Below are 20940 nucleotides of genomic sequence, written 5' to 3'. Positions count from 1 at the left end.
TCCCTTACCTTCAGGGCCCCCGCCTGCCTCCTGCCCCTCTCTCTCTGGCGGGGAGACCGCCACACAGCGTTCAGGGTCCTCCTCAGCACCTGTCTCCACCTCTCTCTCCCCATCCCTTACCTTTAGGGTCCCCGCCTGCCTCCTGCCTCCTGCCTCTCTCTCCCAGTCCCTTACCGTAAGGGTCTCCTGCCTCCTGCCTCTCTCTCCCCATCCCTTACCTTCAGGGTCCCCGCCTACCTCCTGCCCCTCTCTCTTTGGTGGGGAGACTGCCACACAGCGTTCAGGGTCTTCCCCAGCCAGGGATGAAGCCCATGCCTCCTGCGCTGGCAGCTCTGTCTTGACGCTGAGCTGTCCGGGAAGTCCACCTCCTGCTCCTCTTAATGTTAGAGGCTTTCAGCCCTGTGAAGAAACCCTCTTATTTGTCTTTTGTAGAATCTTGCTGCTAACGTGTGTCTAGAGAGTCACAGAGGTGGCCAAGTATGGGACAGACCTCAGTGAGCTGTTTAGAACCAGCTTAGAGACTTCCCTGGCAGTCTAGTGGTTAAGACCCCAAACTTCCAATGCAGTGGGTACGGATTTGATCCCTGGTTGGGGAAACTAAGATCCCACATTCCACACAGTACGGCTGGAAAAAAAAAAAGGGACCAGCTCAGGGCAGGCTTGTGTTCTGAATGTGTGATGAAGTCAGGCACCAGGTGACAGGCTCCGAGACTCACAGGCTCTGCTGCAGGACAGACACAGCGTTCCTTACTGCGCGGCCTGGGGGGTGAAGGTCCACGGGGCAGACTGGCTCTGAGACCTCAGGCCTCTGCTGCGAAGCTGCCACTGTGGGGGTCGGAGGTTGGGCAGGCAGTGCCTTTGCTTAGGCACAGAAGGGAGCTCTGGAGCAAGACCTGGCTGGGAGGCGGGGGCTGGGGTGGGGCTGAGGGCGCTGAGGACCCCGCGATGCCTCTCCAGGGCACGGTGGGCCAGCCTGGAGCACAGGCACTGAGCTGAAGGTTTTCTGGCTCTCATCGTTACAGAAACCCTGCAAGATACGCCATGTTACAGAAAAGGGCACAGATCAGAAAGGTTAAATGGTTCATAGCTGACAGGTGGCAAAACCAGAATCTGAAGCCAAGTTTTTTAGGTGCTTTTTTTTTTTTTTCCCCCATTTTGGAAGGCTTGACTGGGAAGGACTCTGAGCTGGGGTGGGCGGTCATGAGATCTGACAAGTCCCAGCTTGAGAGAACTTAGCCAGCAGCCTGTGGTGCTTGAGGGCGGAGACCAGAGAGAGGCGAGTCCTAGCAGCCCTGGTGTCTCTGCTGATGGAAACTGAGGAGCGGGCTGCCTCGACCATTCCTGCCACCCAGGCAGCCCCCTTAGCTTTTATACACTCACTTTCTCCTTGCCTCTGACTTGTGAAATCTGGTTTGTACCTGAGGTCTCATGTTTCCTGGTGGTCTGCAAGAAGTCAGAGAAAGCTTTCATTTCTAGAATGTCACAGCTGAAAGAGTGGGGGCTGATTATCATTTCCCTTTGCACATTTACACAATGATTTATGAAAGTGGTTTCAAAACGTTTTTTATTACCTTATCTCTTCTGCTTCTTACAACCCTGGGGTTGTATAGAGAGATGATATTCAGTTGAACAAATTTTTTAAAATGTTTTATATTGGAGTCTAGTTGATTTAAAATGTGTTAGTTTCAGGTGTAGGGCAAAGTGTTTTTGTTACACATATATTCCTTCTTTTTCAGAAAATCTTTTCCTGTATAGATTATTATAGAATATTGAGTAGAGATCCCTGTGCTATATGGTAGATCTTTGTTGATTCTCTGTTTTATACACAGTAGTGTGTATATATTAATCCCAAACTTCAAAATTATCTCTCCCCTCTATGGACAAATATTTTTTGATGCCTGCCATTCAAAGGCCAATGCTAAGTAATGAATTAAATAACATGTCCGTGTGTTTTTAGGTTTTGTGTAAGATCTTAATAAATGTGGGCTAGATTTGGCCTATGGCCCAAATTAGCTCATAACCCTAGAGGAATGGGCATGATGAGAGATGAGGCTTGGGAGGGTGGCCTGGTTTAGGGAGTCTCTGGATGCTTTGTGAGCCTGACCTTGGCCGTGTGAATGAGAGTGCTGTGTCTCCATGTCATATGCTTTTGAATGCAGGAAGGTGATGTGTTTAAGTCTGAAATGCCACATGGCTAAAGAGGCGATTGAGAAAGTAGGTCTGGAGTCTAGGGTAGGAGGGCAGGCTCCTATTTGGAAGGGGCGCATAGAGAAGCAAAGGAGGAAAAGAGCTGAGGGCAGAACCTTCAGAATCCATTAGCTGCTGGAAAAAACAAGCAGTTGAAGGGTCTAAGTGAAGAAGGTACATCACAGTGGCTTGGAAGTCAAAGTGATGGTAGCAGGAAACAAACAGGAAATAATCACAGAGGAAGGAGAGGGGGCGTGTGGGAGAGCCTTCCTCTGATTGTTCAAGAACCTTGACCTGGAAAGAAAAAGTGTCTAGCTGCCTGATGATAGCCCGGACTAGAATTTGGCTCCCTAATTCACTGCTGTCCTGATGTAATTGAGACTAAAGGCTGGGCCTGCTGCAGGGGGTTGGGGTCTTGAAGGGAGTCAGATGGGCCTTTCATCAAGAGTATCCATGTGGCCAGTATGCAAGTTTCCCTGGCCAGGTAAAAGACTGGGAGATGCTGAAGTGGTGTGGAAGAGGGGCTGAAGGCATGGGACTGCGTGTCTGCCCACCCCTGCAGCCAGCCCACGGTAGACTGGGAAGAAGATGGGGTGGGGATGGGAGAGCAGTTTTAACTGGAGTTTTTGGTCAGCTTACCCCAGGCTGTCTCAGTCAACTTCCCTCAGTGTCCTGGCTGGAGTTCTGTGAATCCCGTTAGAGATGGTTTGATATGCCTTCTTGGGAGACTGGTATCGGCAGGGGGTCCTAGTTCCTTGGTACGAATAATTTAATCCAGCTCATCCAGTCAAGATGGCACTGGAAGTGTATACTCTAAACACACAGCAGTGATACATAAAAAAGACAAAATGCTGAAAACATAGCCATGTACTCCCCCTCCCTCCCCACATAAAATGATAAACATCCCTGTAATGAGAAGTGGAGTGAGAACACACAGGGGAGAGCAGGGCAGAAGCTGCAGCCCTGCTGGTCTCTGAGTCTGGATGTAGGCAGAAGCGACTGGAAATCTGGGGTAACAGCTCTGAAGTGCTCAACACAAAGCATGGAATTAGAGCTGGGCACACTGCTGGAACCCGGGGGCTGGGAAACTGGTGGTGTCACCCGTTCCCCGGGGCTGTGGCTTACCATGAAGATGCTTACCTAGGCACACCCAGGGTCAGCCGGATCTGAGCTGAGCTAGTGCTGCAAGATGTAACTCTAGACCAGGAGATCCAAAGGACCTGGGGAGGCAAAGGTGAAAAGCCCTAGATGGTGGAGGGATGAGCTTGTATCCTCAGAAACGTGTGAGGAGGGAATCCCCTGGTGGTCCAGTGGTTAGGAGTCTACGCTTCCACTGTAGGAGACACAGGTTCAATCCCTGTTCAGGGAATTAAGATCCTGCATGCTGTGCAGCCAAAATAATTAAGTAAATAAAATTTTAAAACATCACAAAGATGGTGGCCATGTTTGGGTCAGCCTCTAAAAGAAAAGTGAGGAAAACTAACATGAAAAAGGAACAGAAACAAAAATTTACCCTAGAAATGAAAATAACAGAGTAATCAGAAAATATCTTTAATAGAAATAGGGTAAGGATTGTCAAAGAGATTAGGGCAACAAGAAACTCATTAAAGAAAAGAAAGGGGAGTCATAAAACAATAGGTGAATATGAAAATTTTTAAAATTCTAGCATTGAAAAATAGTGTAATTAGAACTTGAGACAATGGATAACTATAGCCTGGACACATAGAAATCATGAATTGGACACTCATGCTGAGGAATTAATTTAGAATGCAGGATAGACATGGAGAACAGAGTGACAGGCTTTAGTACAAGTCTAGTAGGAATTCCAGATACGAATCAAGGAAATGGCAGAAAAACATTTGAAGTGATAATGACTGAGAATTCCAAAGTTGAAGTAACTGCATGAATACCAAACAGAATGTTGCTGCTGCTGCTAAGTTGCTTCAGTCATGTCCAGCTCTGTGCGACCACATAGACGGCAGCCCACCAGGCTCCCCTCTCCCTGGGATTCTCCAGGCAAGAACACTGGAGTGAGTTGCCATTGCCTTCTCCAAGGCATGCATGAATGCTAAGTTGCTTCAGTCGTGTCTGACTCTGTGCAACCCCATGGACAGCAGCCCACCAGGCTCCCCTGTCCACCGGACTCTCCAGGCAAGAACACTGGAGTGGGTTGCCATTTCCTTCTCCAACCAAACAGAATAAACACCTAGATGTAATACAGTGAAACTGCAGATAAGAATAAAGGGAGTAGAGTAACTTATTACCCTTCCCCAAAAAAAGAATAAAAGGAAAACATGGGAACTCACTGGCAGTCCTGTGTTAGGATCTGCATGTCCACTGTGGGTGACACAGGTTCACTCCCTGGTTGGTCCACTTAATACCCTGCAAGCCTCGTGGTGCAGCCAAAAGAACAAAGGGAAGATATTGAAAGCCACCAGGTGGGGGGACTACCAGAGAAATGGTATGCTAAGTCTCTTCAGTCATGTCCGGCTCTGTGTGACCCCATAGACAGCAGCCCACCAGGCTCCCCCGTCCCTGGGATTCTCCAGGCAAGAACACTGGAGTGGGTTGCCATTGCCTTCTCCAATGCATGAAAGTGAAAAGTGAAAGTGAAGTCGCTCAGTCGTGCCCGACTTTTAGCGACCCCATGGACTGCAGCCCACCAGGCTCCTCCATCCATGGGATTCTCCAGGCAAGAGTACTGGAGTCGGGTGCCATTGCCTTCTCCAACCAGAGAAATAAAAGAATTCAAAGAAATGACAATTAGACCCACAGACAACATTTCATCAACAGTAAATGCCAGAGGTGGCAGAAGACTGTCTTAAGGAAGCTAGAATTCTATATTCAGCTCTCATTCAAGAACGAGGGGAAATAAAGATATTTCTGGACCTGCTAAGACAGTTTTTAGGAATTTATTTCTTAATTGAAGGATAATTGCTTTATAGAATTTTGTCGTTTTCTGTCAAAGCTCGACATGAATCAGCCATAGGTGTACATATATCCCCTCCCTTTTGAACCTCCCTCCCATCTCCCTCCCCAGCTAAGACAGTTTTATCAGCTGTAGATTGTGACTGAAGTGAAGTGAGTGAAGTCGCTCAGTCGTGTCTGACTCTTTGCGAGCCCATGGACTGTAGCCTACCAGGCTTCCTCAGTCCATGGGATTTTCCAGGCAAGAATACTGGAGTGGGTTGCCATTTCCTTCTCCAGAGATCGTGACTAAAAGAACTACCAAAGATATACTTAAGTAAGAAAAAACTCGAGGAAGGAGAAGATTGCTAGCACTAACATTGAGTGCAGAAATTGACATAGTATGTTGATAAATTTAACTATGGAATGTATATTTAGATAATTCAGTCACCCACAGTGACTTAAGGTCCGGAAAATATTTAATAAGCTTATGATGAGAAGTGTGGAGTTAGGGAGTTCCAGGGTTGGGGCAGTGGCCTAATACTGATGATAAAAACCCTGGGTCATCCCATTGTTCTGCTCTGCCATCTTAAGGGTTTAAGATCTTTCTCCTCATGGCTGAGAGATGGCTGCTACAGCTCCAGGTAGCATATTGCCACCCTGTAACTTCCCAAGCAGGGGGATGCTAAGGAAAAGGAAGCTTTCTAATGTGCCTCTCTTTTGGGAAGAAGACTCTTTCCAAGAAGGCCCCAGCAAATACCTCTTTATGTCTGATTGGCCTGAGCTGGTTCATCCCTACACCAGTTCCTGGTAAAAGGGAACAGGCTTACTGTGGTTGCCTGTCCAGGCTTGCCTCGTCTTCTGGGACTGGGTTCTTTGCCGCCTGAGCCAAATCAGGACTCTGTTGGCAGGAAAGAAGTGGGAGTGGCTGCTGGTAGGCAACCAACAGTGTCGGCCACAGATGGCAAAACACACAAACAGGGATTCTGTGTCTAGTTTGTTTTTTAAAGAAGGAAAACTAAAATTGTTGACCACATTAGCAAGGTAGAGTAAGAAAGGGAATACCATTCTTAAATCACATCAGGTTTCTGCCTTGTTAAATAGAACAGTACTACTGAAAACCTTAGACCTCGTTAGGAGAGTGTATTATGCCAGCAATTTAAGGTAGCCACTAAAAGAGGAAAGAAGAGGGATATAATTTCCTACCCAGGAGGGAAAGAAGTGGTGGGAGTAGGGATAATGTGTCAATCCAACAAGGCAGGAAAAGGAAGAAGAACTAAAGGAAAACTAGTAAAGAGAAAACAAAGAGTAACACGAGCCCAGGTGCATCAGGGTAAAGGGGTATACTCTATTAAACAACTACCAGATAAAATGCAAATAAGGAGTCGTCTGAAGCCTGGAGAGACTGGTCAGTGGGCACGGGGGCTTAACAGGAACCACCCTGGCCTTCGCTGTACAAGCGGTTCTGTTCTTTAAATAACTTGTTTATTCCTTGTGCTATATTCTGGCCTCTCCTCAATTGTTTCTGTCTAGCTTTGCCTTGCTATTGAGATAGTATTGTTTTTCCAGACCGCTTCCTGCCTACTGTAGATCCATATAACAAAACCCTGGACTCCGTCCTGCCACAGTACCAACACACCACGCAGGGACTTATTTAAGGGCAGGTGTGGTGCAGCGCCGAGACCCCAGGGCGCAGCATCCCTCCCTTGGAGCCTGTTTCTTAGGGTGCACCGTCGATCCTCTAGCAATGAAGACTGATGGTTTATTTCTCCCGAGCTTATTGGAAAGTTAGCCAGGCTGGAAGAGCTGTGTTAGCTCTTGCTTTCTGGTTTCCTGTCTGCCAACTCTGGACAGCGTCAACAGTCCTGGAGCTGAGATCTCAGACTGGACATCCGGTCAGAGTGAGGTGTCCTGCAGTAAGACGGGCTCCTGAAGCAGACGCTGCCGGAGGGGTTGTAACTGGGGAGCGAGGGGGCCTGAGTCACTAGGATAACTGAGGGGTGTGTGCCAGAGGCTGGTGCCAGTGTGTTGCAATGGATGAGTTCAGGCAGTCAGGCATGCAGAGGTCAAGCCATCAGTTCTCAGATCAAGGACATAGGCTCCGGTTCAGTGTGAAGGTGGGCTGTCGGGTCCCTCCCTCCGAATCTTGACTGATCCCCACCCCCCGGGCATCTGCTGTTGCCACACCCAGGAGGCAGGCAGTTTGCTGGATTGCTCGGTGGCCAGGTTCTGGGACACGGAGCGCTTTGATGCTTGTACCCTAGCAAGTGGGAAAGGCCTCTCTGTAAGGAAGGCAGTGAGAGCCTGCGGAGGGAGCCCTGGCCTTGGAGCCATCAGCCCTGGGATGGCATTAAAGCTCCGTCCCTCGCCGCCTGGCTGACCTTGTTCGGCTGTCTTGGGACTTCTGTGAATACCGAATGAGAGGCTGTGCCTGTGAATGTTCAGAAAGCATCACACATGTGAGTACTAATCTGTGGCTTGATGTCTTTCCGTTGAGGCTCTGGGACACATCCTTAGGCCGTGTGTCTGGGTGGAAAGAGCGAGCTTTATCAGAGTGTTGGGCTGGGATTTTCTTTCCTTCTCTCCACCCCCTCCAGCTTCAAGCAGCCTCCCTCCCCCCAGCCTCTGCTCCTTATTTTGACGTTTCTTTTCTCTGCCTGCCAAGAAGATTGTGTTCAGCTGCGCTGGTTTGAGGCTGTGCTATCCTGTGCTTCATGAGGTTAATTCGATGGCTCGTTTCCTGGGAACGGACCAGAGACTGGCTCTAAAACCGCACTCGCCTCCAAAACCCGGTTCCCACTGTTCTCCTTTGGGGCTGGCTTTGCTGCTCAGTCCCGTATGCCTGCTTTTCCTTTCTTCCACCTGCAAGCTGGCCAGGGCCTGCCTTGGCTTCCCTTGGTTCTTTGTATTGGTGTAGTTGTTCAGGCTTGCATCCCTTGCTGGGTAGAAGGCTCTAGGGGAGACCAACCCTTCCTCAAGGTTGCCCCCGACCTTCTGGATTCTGGTCACCAGTTCCTCTGTTCAGCCTCAGCATCTTGAGCCTTTCAGGGGGCATTTATCATTAAACCGTATCACCAGATTTGCTAACTTTGCGACCACAGCCCTCTTGGATGACCCTAGCATTGCCTTGCCTCCACCAAATCCCCGTTCCTCTCCTCTCTCAGAGGATTGCTTCTCATCTATCTCTGTAAATCTCCAACCCCAGCTGTAAAGGTGCATCACTCCCCGTGCCTGAGCCCGGGCCCGCTTCGCCTCCTGCTAGGCTGGTAAGCCCTGTCCATGTGGGACTGGCTCCTCCCACCCGCTGCCCCTTTCCTGCTGCTCAGGACTTTGCTTCTCCATCAACTTCTTTTTCCTGCAGCATTAGCTTCTCCCCCTACTGAACCATCCCCATCAGTATACAAGCATTCTATATCTCGCATTCCACATCTCGCATTCCACTTTACCCCATGCCCAGTTTTTGGTAACACCTTTATTGAGATGTAACTCACATCAAGTTCACCCATTTCAAGTGTACAAGTGAGTTGGTTTTAGTCTAGTCACATGGTTGTGCAAGTTTAGGCCACAAACCATTTTAGAACATTTCATCATCCCGTTCGCAGTCACTCTGCACCTCCTCTAAACCCTGACCCTGGGCAGTCACTGATCGACTTTATTCTGGATGTTTCCCGTAAATGGAATCACATCATAGGTGGGCTTCTGTGTTGGGCTGCTTTCACTTAGCGCCATGATTTCAAGGTTCATGCATGTAGCCTGTATCAGTGCTTTCTTTGTATGGCTAAGATTCCATTGTACGGATAATTGGACATTTTGTTTATTCATCAGTTGATGGAACCTTGAGTTCTTTCGATAATCGTTTGTATATGTGCTTTTATGTGGATATATATTTTCATTTCTCTTGAATTATAGACCTAAGATTAGAATTGCTGAGTCATATGGTAACTCTGCGTTTAACCTTTTGACTGCCAGACTGTTTTCCAAGCTGGCTGCACCATTTCACATTCTCGCCAGCAATGTATGAAAGTTACAGTTTCTCCATATCTTCGCTAATACTTGTTATTATCTGCCTTTTTTGATCATAGCCACCCTAGTGGGTGGTATCTGGTGGGATTTTTTTTAACCATTCTACTTAAAAAAAATTTTTTTTTAATTTTTATTTATTTATTGGCTGTGCTGGGTCTTTGTTGTTGCATGGGCTGTTCTCTGATTGCAAAGAGCGGTGTCTGCTCTCCAGTTGCAGTGCACAGGCCTCTCATTTCGAGGCTTCTCTTACTGCAGAGCATGGGCTCTAGGTTCCTGGGCTTCAGTAGTTGTGACGCATGGGCTCAGTAGTTGCAGTTCCTGGGCTCCGAAGCACAGGCTTAATAGTTCTGGTACATGGTTTAGCTGCTCCATGGCACGTGGAATCTTCTGGCCCAGGGATCGAACCCATGTCTCCTGCGATGGCAGCTGGAACCTTCACTGCTGAGCCACCGGGGAAGGCCCGATTGTGGTTTCGAGATGTATTTCCCTGATAGCTAATGACGCTGCGCCTTTTCCCCTGCATGTTGGCCGTTTCTCATCTAGTCAGGTGTTCACCCCTCCATACTCTGGATCAGCCATTGTGAAGGTCACTGCCAACAGCCTTCTCTTATCTATGTCAGGCTTTCCCTCGATAATGTCTTCTGGTCCTGTAGTTTTAAAAATGAACTATGCTCTGATGACTCTCGCTGTATCACTTCAGCTCTGACCTCATTCATCCATGAGCTTCAGACATCTGCGTCATGCTGCCTGTTGCCATTTCCACACGGATATTTAAAGGGCATCTCAGATTTAACCTGTTGTAAATAGAACTCTCGGAGAAGGCAATGGCAACCCACTCCAGTACTCTTGCCTGGAAAATCCCACGGACGGAGGAGCCTGGTGGGCTGCAGTCCATGGGGTCGCTGAGAGTCGGACACGACTGAGTGACTTCACTTTCACTTTTCACTTTCACGCATCAGAGAAGGAAATGGCAACCCACTCCAGTGTTCTTGCCTGGAGAATCCCAGGGACAGCGGAGCCTGTTGAGCTACTGTCTGTGGGGTTGCACAGAGTTGGACACGACTGAAGCGACTTAGCAGCAGCAGCAAACAGAACTTGTGTTGGTTTTTTCCCTTTTCTCTCACCCAAATCCATTTCTTTCCTGACTTTTCTGTATGAATGAATGGCACCCCCGCCACCCTCTGTCTATCCCGTCAGTTCAGTCCTTCAGAATGCATCCAGCCACTCAGCACCTCCACTGCCTGGGATGTTGGAGTAGCTCCTCTCTGACCCCCTGCTAGTCCTCTGGAGCAACCAGAGTAGTCCCTTAGCAAAAAATGCTTTAACCTACAAAAAATAAAATTAGCTTTCATAATGAAACGCACCACACATTCAGAATAGTATGTATCATATAAATTCCTTAAAGAATAAAAATTTAAAATACTCTGTTCTTCCTACCTGGATTAAAGAGTAATAAATACATTTCCCAGTACTTCTAAAGTCCCGATAGGCCCTTCTTCTTTTTTCTTTTAGGCCCTTCTTATCTTACCTGTCTTCTTCCTCTCCAGGGAAACTCCCTGAATTTTGCAGTGTTTCCCTGATTTTATCTGTTGTTTTATCATCTTTGTAAAAGGCTTAAACAATTTACTGCTTAGTGTTGCATACGTTTGAACTTTTCACGAATTCACACTATAAGTATCCCTGACTTATTCATTTTGCTCAGCATAATAGTCTTTTGGTCATATTCTTCCCTGTTTATTTCTGAAACTGGAGTTCATTCATGTTTACCATATGAATGGACCACAATTTATCCATCCTATTCTGATGGGCATTTGGGTTGTTGGCAGTTTCCAGTTACTAGCCAGTGCTGCCTTAAGCATTCATGTATGTCCCTTGGTACATATGTTCATGTGTATCTCGTTGTAGAAATACCAGAGTTTACTACATACCCACAAGGATAACTAAAATTTAAAAGATAGAAGATACTCAGGCCATGAAACAAATGATACTCTCGTTCATTACTGGTGGAAACTTATGCTACAGCCACTCTGGAAAACTAGTTGATCATTTCTGGTAAGGTGAAACACTGGTGTATGTGACCTCTGACCCTGTAATTCCACTCCCAGGTATTTACCCCAGAGAAGTGAGAGTATGTGTCCCCAAAATGACTTATACAGAAAAGTTAGGGCAGTTTTACTCATAGCAACCAAAAACTGCAAACAACTCACTATCCAAACATGGATAAGAATAAACTACTGATACATACAACGTGGATGAATGTCTAAAACACTGGGTTGAGCAAAAGCAGCCAGCCAGGCAGGAGTGTTTATATGAAGTTCAAGAATCAAGTCAGCCTAGTGCATGATGGCAGGACTCAGCAGAAAGGGAGAGCGGCGAGTGATGACCAGGAAGGGGCACGGGAGAGCTCCCTGGGCGGGGAGTGGGGACGGGTGGGTGTGGAAACGCTCCGTGTCTTATTCTGGGCACTTACACACATGTACGCATGGGTCAACAGGCATCAAGCTCCACATTGAAAGGCGTCTGCATCTTATTGTTTGTGAATTAAACCTCACTGGAAGAGACAGACTGCCCCAAATAGGGGCAGGATTTTAGGGGAAAACGAAACAGTTGTCAGGGTTCACCTTAAGCTTTATTTATTTATTTCTTGATGTGGACCATTTTTAAAGTCTTTATTGAATTTGTGACAATATTTTGTCTGTTTTATGTTTTGGTTTTTTTGACCTCGAAGCATTTGGCATCTCAGCTCCCCAACCAGGGATCCCCACACCCCCTGCAATGGAAGGCAAAGTCTTAACTACTGGATCACCAGGGAAGTCCATGAGCTTAAACTTTTAAATCAGCTTCACAGGACAAGCAGCTGGACTCACCAGTTTTATAATTCATTGATTCCAAATATCCAGTCTTTGGGTGAGAAACTTCATTTCCACCCAAACCAGAGGAAGACTACAGTTGCTCAGAATGTCTTCTCACATGGGACATCACAAAATAAATTAGCCCAGGACAAATGGGGGAACTTTCTAATCTCTCATCGTGTTCCCATGCCATATTTTCTGTGAGAAAGATGTTCTTAAATTTTTCTTCCAAAAAAAAAAAAAATACTATTCATGTCTATGTTTTTTAAGTAATGCCAGATTAGCCTTCCAAGCACTGTACCAATTTATTTTCTCACCAATGGTGACTGAGTGTTCTTGATACTCTGCATCCTCTCTCAGCTCTTGGTACTGTTGGTTTTTAAAAATTTGCTCCAAGGGCCCATTTTAAAATATAAATCAGGTCATGACACATCCCTCCCTTAAAGCTGCCCATTAGATTAATAATAAATCCTAATCCTTTCAAAGCCCATTGTAACTGGGCCCCTCGTACTTTCCTCTGCAACACTCTCCCCCATTTCTTCTTGCTGTGTTCGTGTATTTAATATTTGTTTATTTATTTGGCTGTGCTGGGTCTTGGGCTTCCCTCGTGGCTCAGACGGTAAAGAATCCACCTGCAGTGCGGGAGACCTAGATTCGATCCCTGGGTTGGAAAGATCCCCTGGAGGACGGCATGGCAAGCCACTCCAGTATTCTTGCCTGGCAGGCTGCAGTCCATGGGGTGGCAAGGAGTCGGACACGCCTGAGCACCAGGTCTGAGTTGTGGCGTGGCACACAGGATCTTCAGTCTTCTTGCTGCACGTGGGATCTTAGTTCTCTGAGCAGGGATTGAACCTGGGCCTCCTGCACTGGGCGCGTGGCGTCGGCCACTGGGCCAGCAGGGAAGCCCCTCCTGCCGTGCTTTTGACGGCCGGGCTGTTTCTTCCTTTTGTCGTCTGCTCCTTCTCACGGCACCTGTCATTCCATCATGGCATTTGTCACCCCTGTGCCTTTGTCTTTGGACTGGAAGCTCCATGAGGACAGGACGCGTATGGACTGTCCCACACTAGCCCCCGAGCCTTCCCTGGCAAGCCAGCACCATCCAGGCAGCCCTGGAAGACTGGCCTCCTTCCTTCTGGGGCCCCCAGCGGCAGAGGATGGTGCCCAAGTGTGTGCCCTTCCCCTGACTTTTTGACACTAGGGTTGGCATGGGCTTAACGTGAAAGACCAGAGCAGCTGTGAAAGGGGAGAAATCAGAATTAGGCAGTGGCAACCGGAGGTCACGGGGGTGCATAAAAGGGCTTAACCAGGCAACTTCTGGACTTGGAGTACATGTCGATGAACTCCAAGTTTCTTCCTGCTTTAGCAACAGTCCTGCCCTGTGCCCCCAGTTGCCTTCAGCACATGCTCCCACACACAGCCCAGCCTTGGGATTCGCAGAGCAAGGGCTCTTGCTGGTGACTCGGCTTCTCTGCTTTTCCTAAACACAGTGACGAAACCGGGCCTTTCCTCTCCCTGACAAGTAGCCGGTCACCTCAGATGCCCGCTTCGTTAGGACTCCAGGGACTCACTGTGGCCCCAGCCTGTTTCTTCGGAGCCTCCTGTGCAGGCTTCGGCTGGAGGCTACCTGCAGCGGCCACAGTGGGCCGCCCCCAGAAACCAGGTCTCCCAGCCTGACCCCTCACCCCACCCCTTGCTCAGTCTGGAAAGTCACCACCTCCCGGGCTGGTTGCCTCGTGGCCGGCTCTCACTCACAGGGTGCTGGGAGTGGGACCCTGCAAACCCAAGTTCTTTTCCTTAGATGTTGTGTGTGAGCACATACAGGCCCTGAGGAGACAACAGGAGTCTTCTGTTGATACTGACAGACTGTGCATCCAGCTGCTATGCCTGGAGAGGGCTCAGGAGACCCTCAGGCAGGAGTGCGCTGGACCAGTGTGGCTGGGCCTGGGGCTTAGAGCTGGGAGCCCCACTAAGGCCTGTGGGCGAAGCTTCACCCTGGACCCTGGGAAGCCAGCTTCTGTGTCTCCTTGTCTCTTACCCCTGAGCCTCTGGGCCGTTGAAGGAACTTGTGGGCTTCTTTCTACACCCTGGCCAGTCTCAGGCTTTGGAACCATGTAGAACTGAACTTAAATCTCAGTTCTGCTCAGGAGGCTATGACCTTAGGCAGGTTCCTTCACGTGTGCGAGCATTGTTTTCCCATCGAGAATAATGCCTTTTTGTTGGAACATGCTAGTTCCGCCCCCTGATGGCTTTGTGGTTTGGCGTGGCCCCAGAAATTTGAGCTGCCATGAATGGAGGGGGAGGCAGAGGTTCTGGAACGTGGAGCCCGAGAGGCCTTCTGTGCAGCAAAGGTCCTGGGAGGGCTGTCTGGGGTGGAGCTCCCAGTGAGCAGCTGTGCCAGGGCCAGGTCAGAACCAGGGCGGGCAGGATGTGGAGAGGAGCTGGTGGAGACAGGCCGCCCCCGGGGATTAAGTGCTCCCCATGGCATGGAGTCAGGCCTGGGGCTCCACTCCCAGCCTCGTCCTCACTCTAGCCCTGGCTCCTGAGCACGTGGCGTGGATTCAGGGTCCTCTCCTTCGGGCGGATCCACACACCACCCTGCAGCCTTTTCTCACTGCGCTCGCCAGGGCCCTCAGGCTGTCAGTACCCCCAGGGGCCCTGGCGTTTATTCCATAACCTGCAGATGAAGGCAGCTGTCCAGAGGGCTGAGCAGTGACCCCAGCGTCCTGTCACGGTCAGCTTCTCCTTCTGACACCAGAGCTGGAAGGAGTGTCAACGATTCACCCGGCTGACCCAGGGCCGTCTAGTCTGTAGCCCACACTGGGGAGAGAGGAGGGCCGATCCCAGGGCCCAGGCCGGCTGTGCCCCACTGTGGGGGGTGCTCTATCTCTTCTCAGGGGTCCAGAGCACCCAGACCAGGGGGGTCATATCCTCAGTCCCCTGTGCTCTTTCCTCTGGGCCATATTCTCAAGTTTCACCTGAAATTAACCTCCTATAGCTAGAATCAGTTCAGTTCAGTCACTCAGTCGTGTCCGACTCTTTGTGACCCCATGAATTGCAGCACACCAGGCCTCCCTGTCCATCACCAACTCCAGGAGTTCACCCAAACTCATGTCCATCGAGTCGGTGATGCCATCCAGCCATTTCATCCTCTGTCGTCCCCTTCTCCTGCCTCCAATCCCTCCCAGCATCAGAGTCTTTCCCAATGAGTCAACTCTTTGCATGAGGTGGCCAAAATATTGGAGTTTCAGCTTTAGCATCAGTCCTTCCAGTGAACACTCAGGACTGATCTCCTTTAGAATGGACTGGTCGGATCTCCTTGCAGTCCAAGGGACTCTCAGGAGTCTTCTCCAACACCACAGTTCAAAAGCGTCAATTCTTCGGTGCTCAGCTTTCTTCACAGTCCAACTTTCACATCCATACATGACCACTGGAAAAACCATAGCCTTGACTAAAGGGACCTTTGTTGGCAAAGTAATGTCTCTGCTTTTGAATATAATGTCTAAAATAGGAGCTTCCTAAACCTGGCTTTTGCAGGTACTCATTTTGTGGCTCTAGGGAGATCACTTTCCATCCTTGTTGAAGTGTCAAAGTGTTAGTTGCTGAGTCGTGTCTGACTTTTTACGATCCTATGGACTGTAGCCCGCCCGGCTCTTCTGTCCATTGGATTCTCCAGGCAAGAATAGGGGAGTGGGTTGCTCTTTCCTTCTCCAGGGGCTCTTCCCAACCCAGGGATCAAACTCCGCTCTCCTGCATTGCAGGCAGTCTTTACTGTCTGAGCTACCTCTGGCTCATAGTGAGGATGGCGGGCAGCTCTAGTCTGTCTGCAGGGGGAGGGAGGAGCCCTCCTTTGTTCGCCCTTTGGTTGAGGGGGCGTCTCCTTCCACCCGCTCTGTCCCATCTGAGCCTCAGGGGCGGGGCCGGGGGAGAGCTTGTGTGCATGTGGGATCTGTCTGCATGTTATTTTTCCTCTCTGATTTCAGAGTCATGCTGCGGCAGCCGGGTGCCTGACAAGTGAGGGGAACCTGCCAGGGGATTACTGCTCGCTCAGGGCAGGACCGAGGCCTCGGGAGCGGGGATGGGCAGGGCAGCCTCCAAGCCTGGGCCAGCAGCACCAAGACGGAGGCCTGGGCCCCAGCCTAGAGGTCAACACGTGCCCACTCGATTGCCCCAGGTGGCACTCAAAGCAGCACTCTTCTGAGAAGCTGGTGATCGCCGGCCCCAGAGACCACACAGCAGGAGCTGGAGCTCAGCCACCCGTACACAGCTAGGACCATCAGGAGAAGGGACTGGAGCCTCAGGGGAAGTAGGAAGGCAGAACCTAACGGCAGGAGGACCTTGTCCCTGAAGAGTTTACCGGCGCCCACAGAGATTCCTGAGTCTCTTCTCTCCAGATTGGGCTCAGTTCCTTTCTCTCCCCCGGCAGAGGCGTTGGGCCCAGAGAGGGGAAGACTTCATGACGTTCCGGCTGCTGGAAGCCCACGTGCTCTCTGCTGTGACTGGGGTTCAAGGGCTCCCCTGCTGCGGGGGACGAGGGGCTGCCTCGGCATCTGCTCATGAACCACAAGGATCCCCGAATGCTCCAGACTGGATCATTTCAAGCCGCCAAAGAGGGGGACCCCCAGAGCTGGCAGCCAGCAACCCCAAGGGACTAGAGGACTGGGGTGGACTGACCTCCCCTTTGCGGGGGCTCCAGGAGCAGCAGAGCCTCTGTGGCCCAGCTAGTGGCAGACGGAGCTGATGAAGCCGTGAGCGGGGCTGGCGGCCGGGACAGGAGCCGCTGCCGCCGCCAGACTCTCCTGGCACCAAGGGCGCATGTGCGGACCCCTGCCTCCGTCCCTGCTCGGCACCTGCCCGCATGTCCTTTGCACGTGGTGCCAAAGCACGCGGGCTGCGCTGTAGCTGGCCTGTTGGCGGGCTGGGGAAGCAGTGGCCTTGGTGAGGCCCGCCCACCGCCGGCCTGAGAGCCCAGCTCCCGGGGCGCGCACCATGAAGTGCTCGCTGCGGGTGTGGTTCCTCTCCATGGCCTTCCTTCTGGTGTTCGTCATGTCGCTGCTGTTCACCTACTCCCACCACAGCACGGCCACCCTGCCCTACCTGGACTCGGGTGCCCTGGACGGGGCTCCCCGGGTGAAGCTGGTGCCGGGCTACGCTGGCCTGCAGCGCCTCAGCAAGGAGGGGCTGGCCGGCAAGAGCTGCGCCTGTCGCCGCTGCATGGGTGACAGCGGAGCCTCCGAGTGGTTCGACAGCCACTTCAACAGCAACATCTCCCCCGTCTGGACTCGGGAGAACATGGACCTGCCCCCCGACGTCCAGAGGTGGTGGATGGTGAGACAGCCGTGGCCTTTGCTGCCCCCTCTCTGGGGTCTGCCCCCTCCGTTTAGGAGACCCCCCGAGAGCACCCTCTGGGATTTGGGCCATCTGTCTCCTGGCACCCTTTGTACCCTTCACTGGACCAGCACAGAGTGTAAAGGGTAGAGCGAGCTTTGGCTGGCAAGGGGAGAGAACTCACATTTCCTAGTGCCTGTAGAGGCCAGAGACCAGAAATGCCTGCCGGGTCAAGGAGGTAAAATAAGCAGGAGAGGCAGGTCCCCGGGGAGAAGATGCTGAGAAGTGAGGCCCATGGCAACAGGAAGGCCTGCCCTTCAGAAAGCAGGTGGCAGCTCAGCTCCAGTGCTTGTTGCCATGCTGGCCGCTTCCTCATTTGTAAATGTTTGCCCCAAATAATTTGAAACACCGTTCCATTCAGTTGGTTCTCTTCACTTGCTAGAAAAGGTTTTCTTCTGGGTTAAGATAAGAAAGCGTCATCGGGTCCTTTGGGGGCTGAGGTAAGGGAGGAGAGGAAGCCACTCTTCTGGACCCTGTCACCTCTTTGCTGCTTTGGCTCCCTCCTCTCCTCCCCATCGTCTCTGGCGCATTGCTCTGCAGGCTCCGCCAGGGCCATCTGGTCACCACACATGTCAGCAGTGGCTCCGTGTCAGTCCTTAACCCAGGGCCCTGCAGGCTGCCAGCGCTCCCTGCTGAGGGACTGGGGAGCCACTGCATGCTCCCTGGTCTCCCCAGCTGGCAAATGGGGAGGGTGATAACTCTCCCTCTTTCTCACATTCAGGGCAACTGTGAGAATGAGCTCGTGCAATCAGGCCTACCAGAGCAACTCACAGATCCTGCTCCTGGCCCAGACTGTCAGAGCCCCCGAGGAGGGGGAGTCTACAGGACAGGATCTACCAAGAGCCACAAGGCCCTTCCCGTGACAACCTGGAGCCCTCGAAGGGTCCTGCCTGTTCCTCACAGTCACATCCTTCATTTTATGGGGAAATCCAGGTTCAGAGAGTGCGCAGGGCTTGCCCAAGGGCATAGGTCTCAGAGGTGGCCATGAAGGGCCAGAACAGTCCTTGGGCAGCGATGGAGTGAGAGGCTGGCCAGGTCCCCCTGCCCACAGGGATGAAACTCAGAGCTGTCTAAACCCTAGAAGCCACTTCTCTGCTGCTTCCCACAGTCATCCCCCTTCTGCTGTGAACTTAGAAACTTATTTCAGAGCTAAGCTTCCTCTCCACACTGAGTTTCTGTTGTGCTCGGGGGCCCTTCCTGTGCTCAGGGAAGCAGGCCCACCATCCCCTTCCTGCTTTCTCTTCCTCCGAGCAGCTCCTACACAGCCGCAAACCTGCAGGGTTATGGCTCAGACCACAGAGCGTGTAAAAGCCCTTAGAAATGGTGGCCCGGGGGTTGAGTCCAGCTCAGTGTTCTAAAATTGTTTGCCTTAATTGCCATCGTTTAGGAATCAGATTATTTCACATGAGATCTGTATTTTCAGCTTTTCTTGAAAAACTAGAAAATCTGGTCCCTCTCACAGTCCCACAAGGCAACAGTCGGCTGAAGTCACCCTTTTTTGGTGGCGGTTCCTGTTTGCTATAGGCCCCACCTGCCTTTTCACTGCTGTGTGTTACCTGTCTGGCAATGTGGCGTTTACGTGCTGCCCTGGCCTCATTTTACAGTCTTCAAAATCACTGGTGGCGAGAGGGGCAAGGGACCAGTTTCTTTCCAGCTCTTCTGACTCTGGAGGGAATATCTGTGCTCTCTTAAGAGCCTTTTCCCCAGGGCTGAGGGCTCCAGGTCTCCCCTGGAGCTTCGGGCTGAGTCTCAGGGGCGCCCCCTGCAGGCTGACTGTGAATGAGTCCCTGAAGCTCCCCTGAGACTTTCCTCATTAACTGCATTCAGAATGACTCTAGAGCAGCTGCCTGGAGAGGACCGCAGAGCAGGGGCCTCTCTACTTTGTGGCACAGGCCTGCAGACCCCTGAAGAACAGGCTGAATAGCGCCTTGACCCCTGAGTCCGGCCAAAATTGCAGAGCTGCTCCTGAGAGCAGGGCACTGGTCTGGACACCGCTGTGTTGTTGAGTGACAGGAGGGTCCTCACTGCTCAGGGAGGATTCCCGCCCCACGATAGTAGGAGACCTGTGCAGCTTGGACCCTGGAGGCTGAGGGCAGCGAGGGGAGCGAGTGGAGTTGCCTCCTGTTCACTCCACCCTCCCTGCGCCCCCCTTTCTGTTTTCTCCCTCTCCTCCACAGATGCTGCAGCCGCAGTTCAAGTCACACAACACCAACGAGGTGCTGGAGAAGCTGTTCCAGATAGTGCCAGGCGAGAACCCCTACCGGTTCCGAGACCCCCGCCAGTGCCGGCGCTGCGCCGTGGTGGGCAACTCAGGCAACCTGCGGGGCTCTGGCTACGGGCCAGACGTGGACGGGCACACCTTCATCATGAGGTGAGTCCCAGGGACCCCACGGCTGGATAGGGGACAAGCCTCCAAGAGAGGGCATTGGCTTCCCTGGCCTTGCCCAGCTGTGTGAGGAATTGCCTGCTGCTGGGGGTTCTGGAGGACCCTGATTCCCAGAATCTTCCATGACAAGCTCACGTTTCTTGCTTTTGTTTCTGAGGTGAATTAATTGTTGTTCAGTCTCTCAGTCATGTTTGAGTCCTTGCGACCCCACGGACTGCAGCACACCAGCCTTCCCCCTCCTCCACCATCTCCCGGAGCTTGTTCAAACTCAGGCCCATTGCGTTGGTGATGCCATCCAACCATCTTGTCCTCTGTGGATGAAGAAACACAATTCCCATTCTAAACTTTGCTTGAGGCCTGTACTCAGCTTCCAACTCTGAATATCTCTGGAGAGAGCTAAAATCAGACTCCTGGCTCAGGTCTTGTGAAAACTGCCACCAGAGGTCCTTTCACCCATCTGGTCCCCTTAGCTGTTGGGCCAGGAGTGTGGGCCCCAAACAACTGTGGGTTATCCCTCTGGCAGACTGACAGAAGAGGGGTGTCTTGGGCAGAAAAAGGAGCTGTTGGTGCCTGCTCTGGGCCCTCATCCCCAACCCTTTACCTTTTTCATTTAGACTGTGCAAAGGCTCATTCCCTCCACAGACATCTGAGCTCAGCCTTGAGGAGAAGAGAAGGGTTGGGAGGGCACGCGTTCCGGACAAAGACACGGAGCAGGGAGCCTGGGCAGGAGAGCAGGGACTAGAGGGGACTTGTGACCCGGATACAGGCTGCTGTGCCGCCCCTGAGCTTCTGTGTTCTCTGCCTTCCCCCCAGACGTGGGGGCAGGGAATGCCACGTAGGGGATCCTGCCCTCTCACTCCTGGGTGGAGGGAGAGCCCTGAGAATAAAGATACTGAAAATGCCAGTTTTCATTAAGCATCTCTTAGGATGAGCATTGAGAAAGACCAGGTTTCACAGGAGGCGGAAGGAAGGGCTTTGTCTTAGAAACTGTTGCTGTCTCCATAGCAACACCAAGGCAGCAATATGTCTCTGAGGCTTTCCACAGTCCTTGCAAAACCTTGCTCATGTTAAGAGCGTTGGGGGTGGGGGAGAGAGGAGAATGCTAGGAGTGGAAGAGAAGGGGGGAGACAGGGATGCCAAGAGTGGTGGGGGTGGAAGGGGGGGATGCTAAGAGTAGGGGGGAGAGAGAGGGGGTGCTAA

The 20940-nt window shown here is 51.4% G+C and overlaps 1 protein-coding gene across 1 annotated transcript in view; it reads left to right on the top strand.

Annotated features, from left to right (window-relative positions):
* ST3GAL2 (ST3 beta-galactoside alpha-2,3-sialyltransferase 2) overlaps positions 1–20940 on the top strand; it is a 48258-nt gene that overhangs the window by 17009 nt on the left and 10309 nt on the right. The window contains exons 2-3 of the mRNA XM_040253549.1: positions 15950–17294; positions 19532–19725. Of these exons, the coding sequence (XP_040109483.1) occupies positions 16956–17294; positions 19532–19725 (533 nt within the window). The 5' untranslated portion in view covers positions 15950–16955. The remainder of the gene's footprint in view (positions 1–15949; positions 17295–19531; positions 19726–20940) is intronic.

Source organism: Oryx dammah, unplaced genomic scaffold, assembly GCF_014754425.2.
Source record: "Oryx dammah isolate SB20612 unplaced genomic scaffold, SCBI_Odam_1.1 HiC_scaffold_13, whole genome shotgun sequence".
In the NCBI taxonomy this organism is placed as follows: Eukaryota; Metazoa; Chordata; class Mammalia; order Artiodactyla; family Bovidae; genus Oryx; species Oryx dammah.
This window is presented reverse-complemented; position numbering and strand designations above follow the sequence as displayed.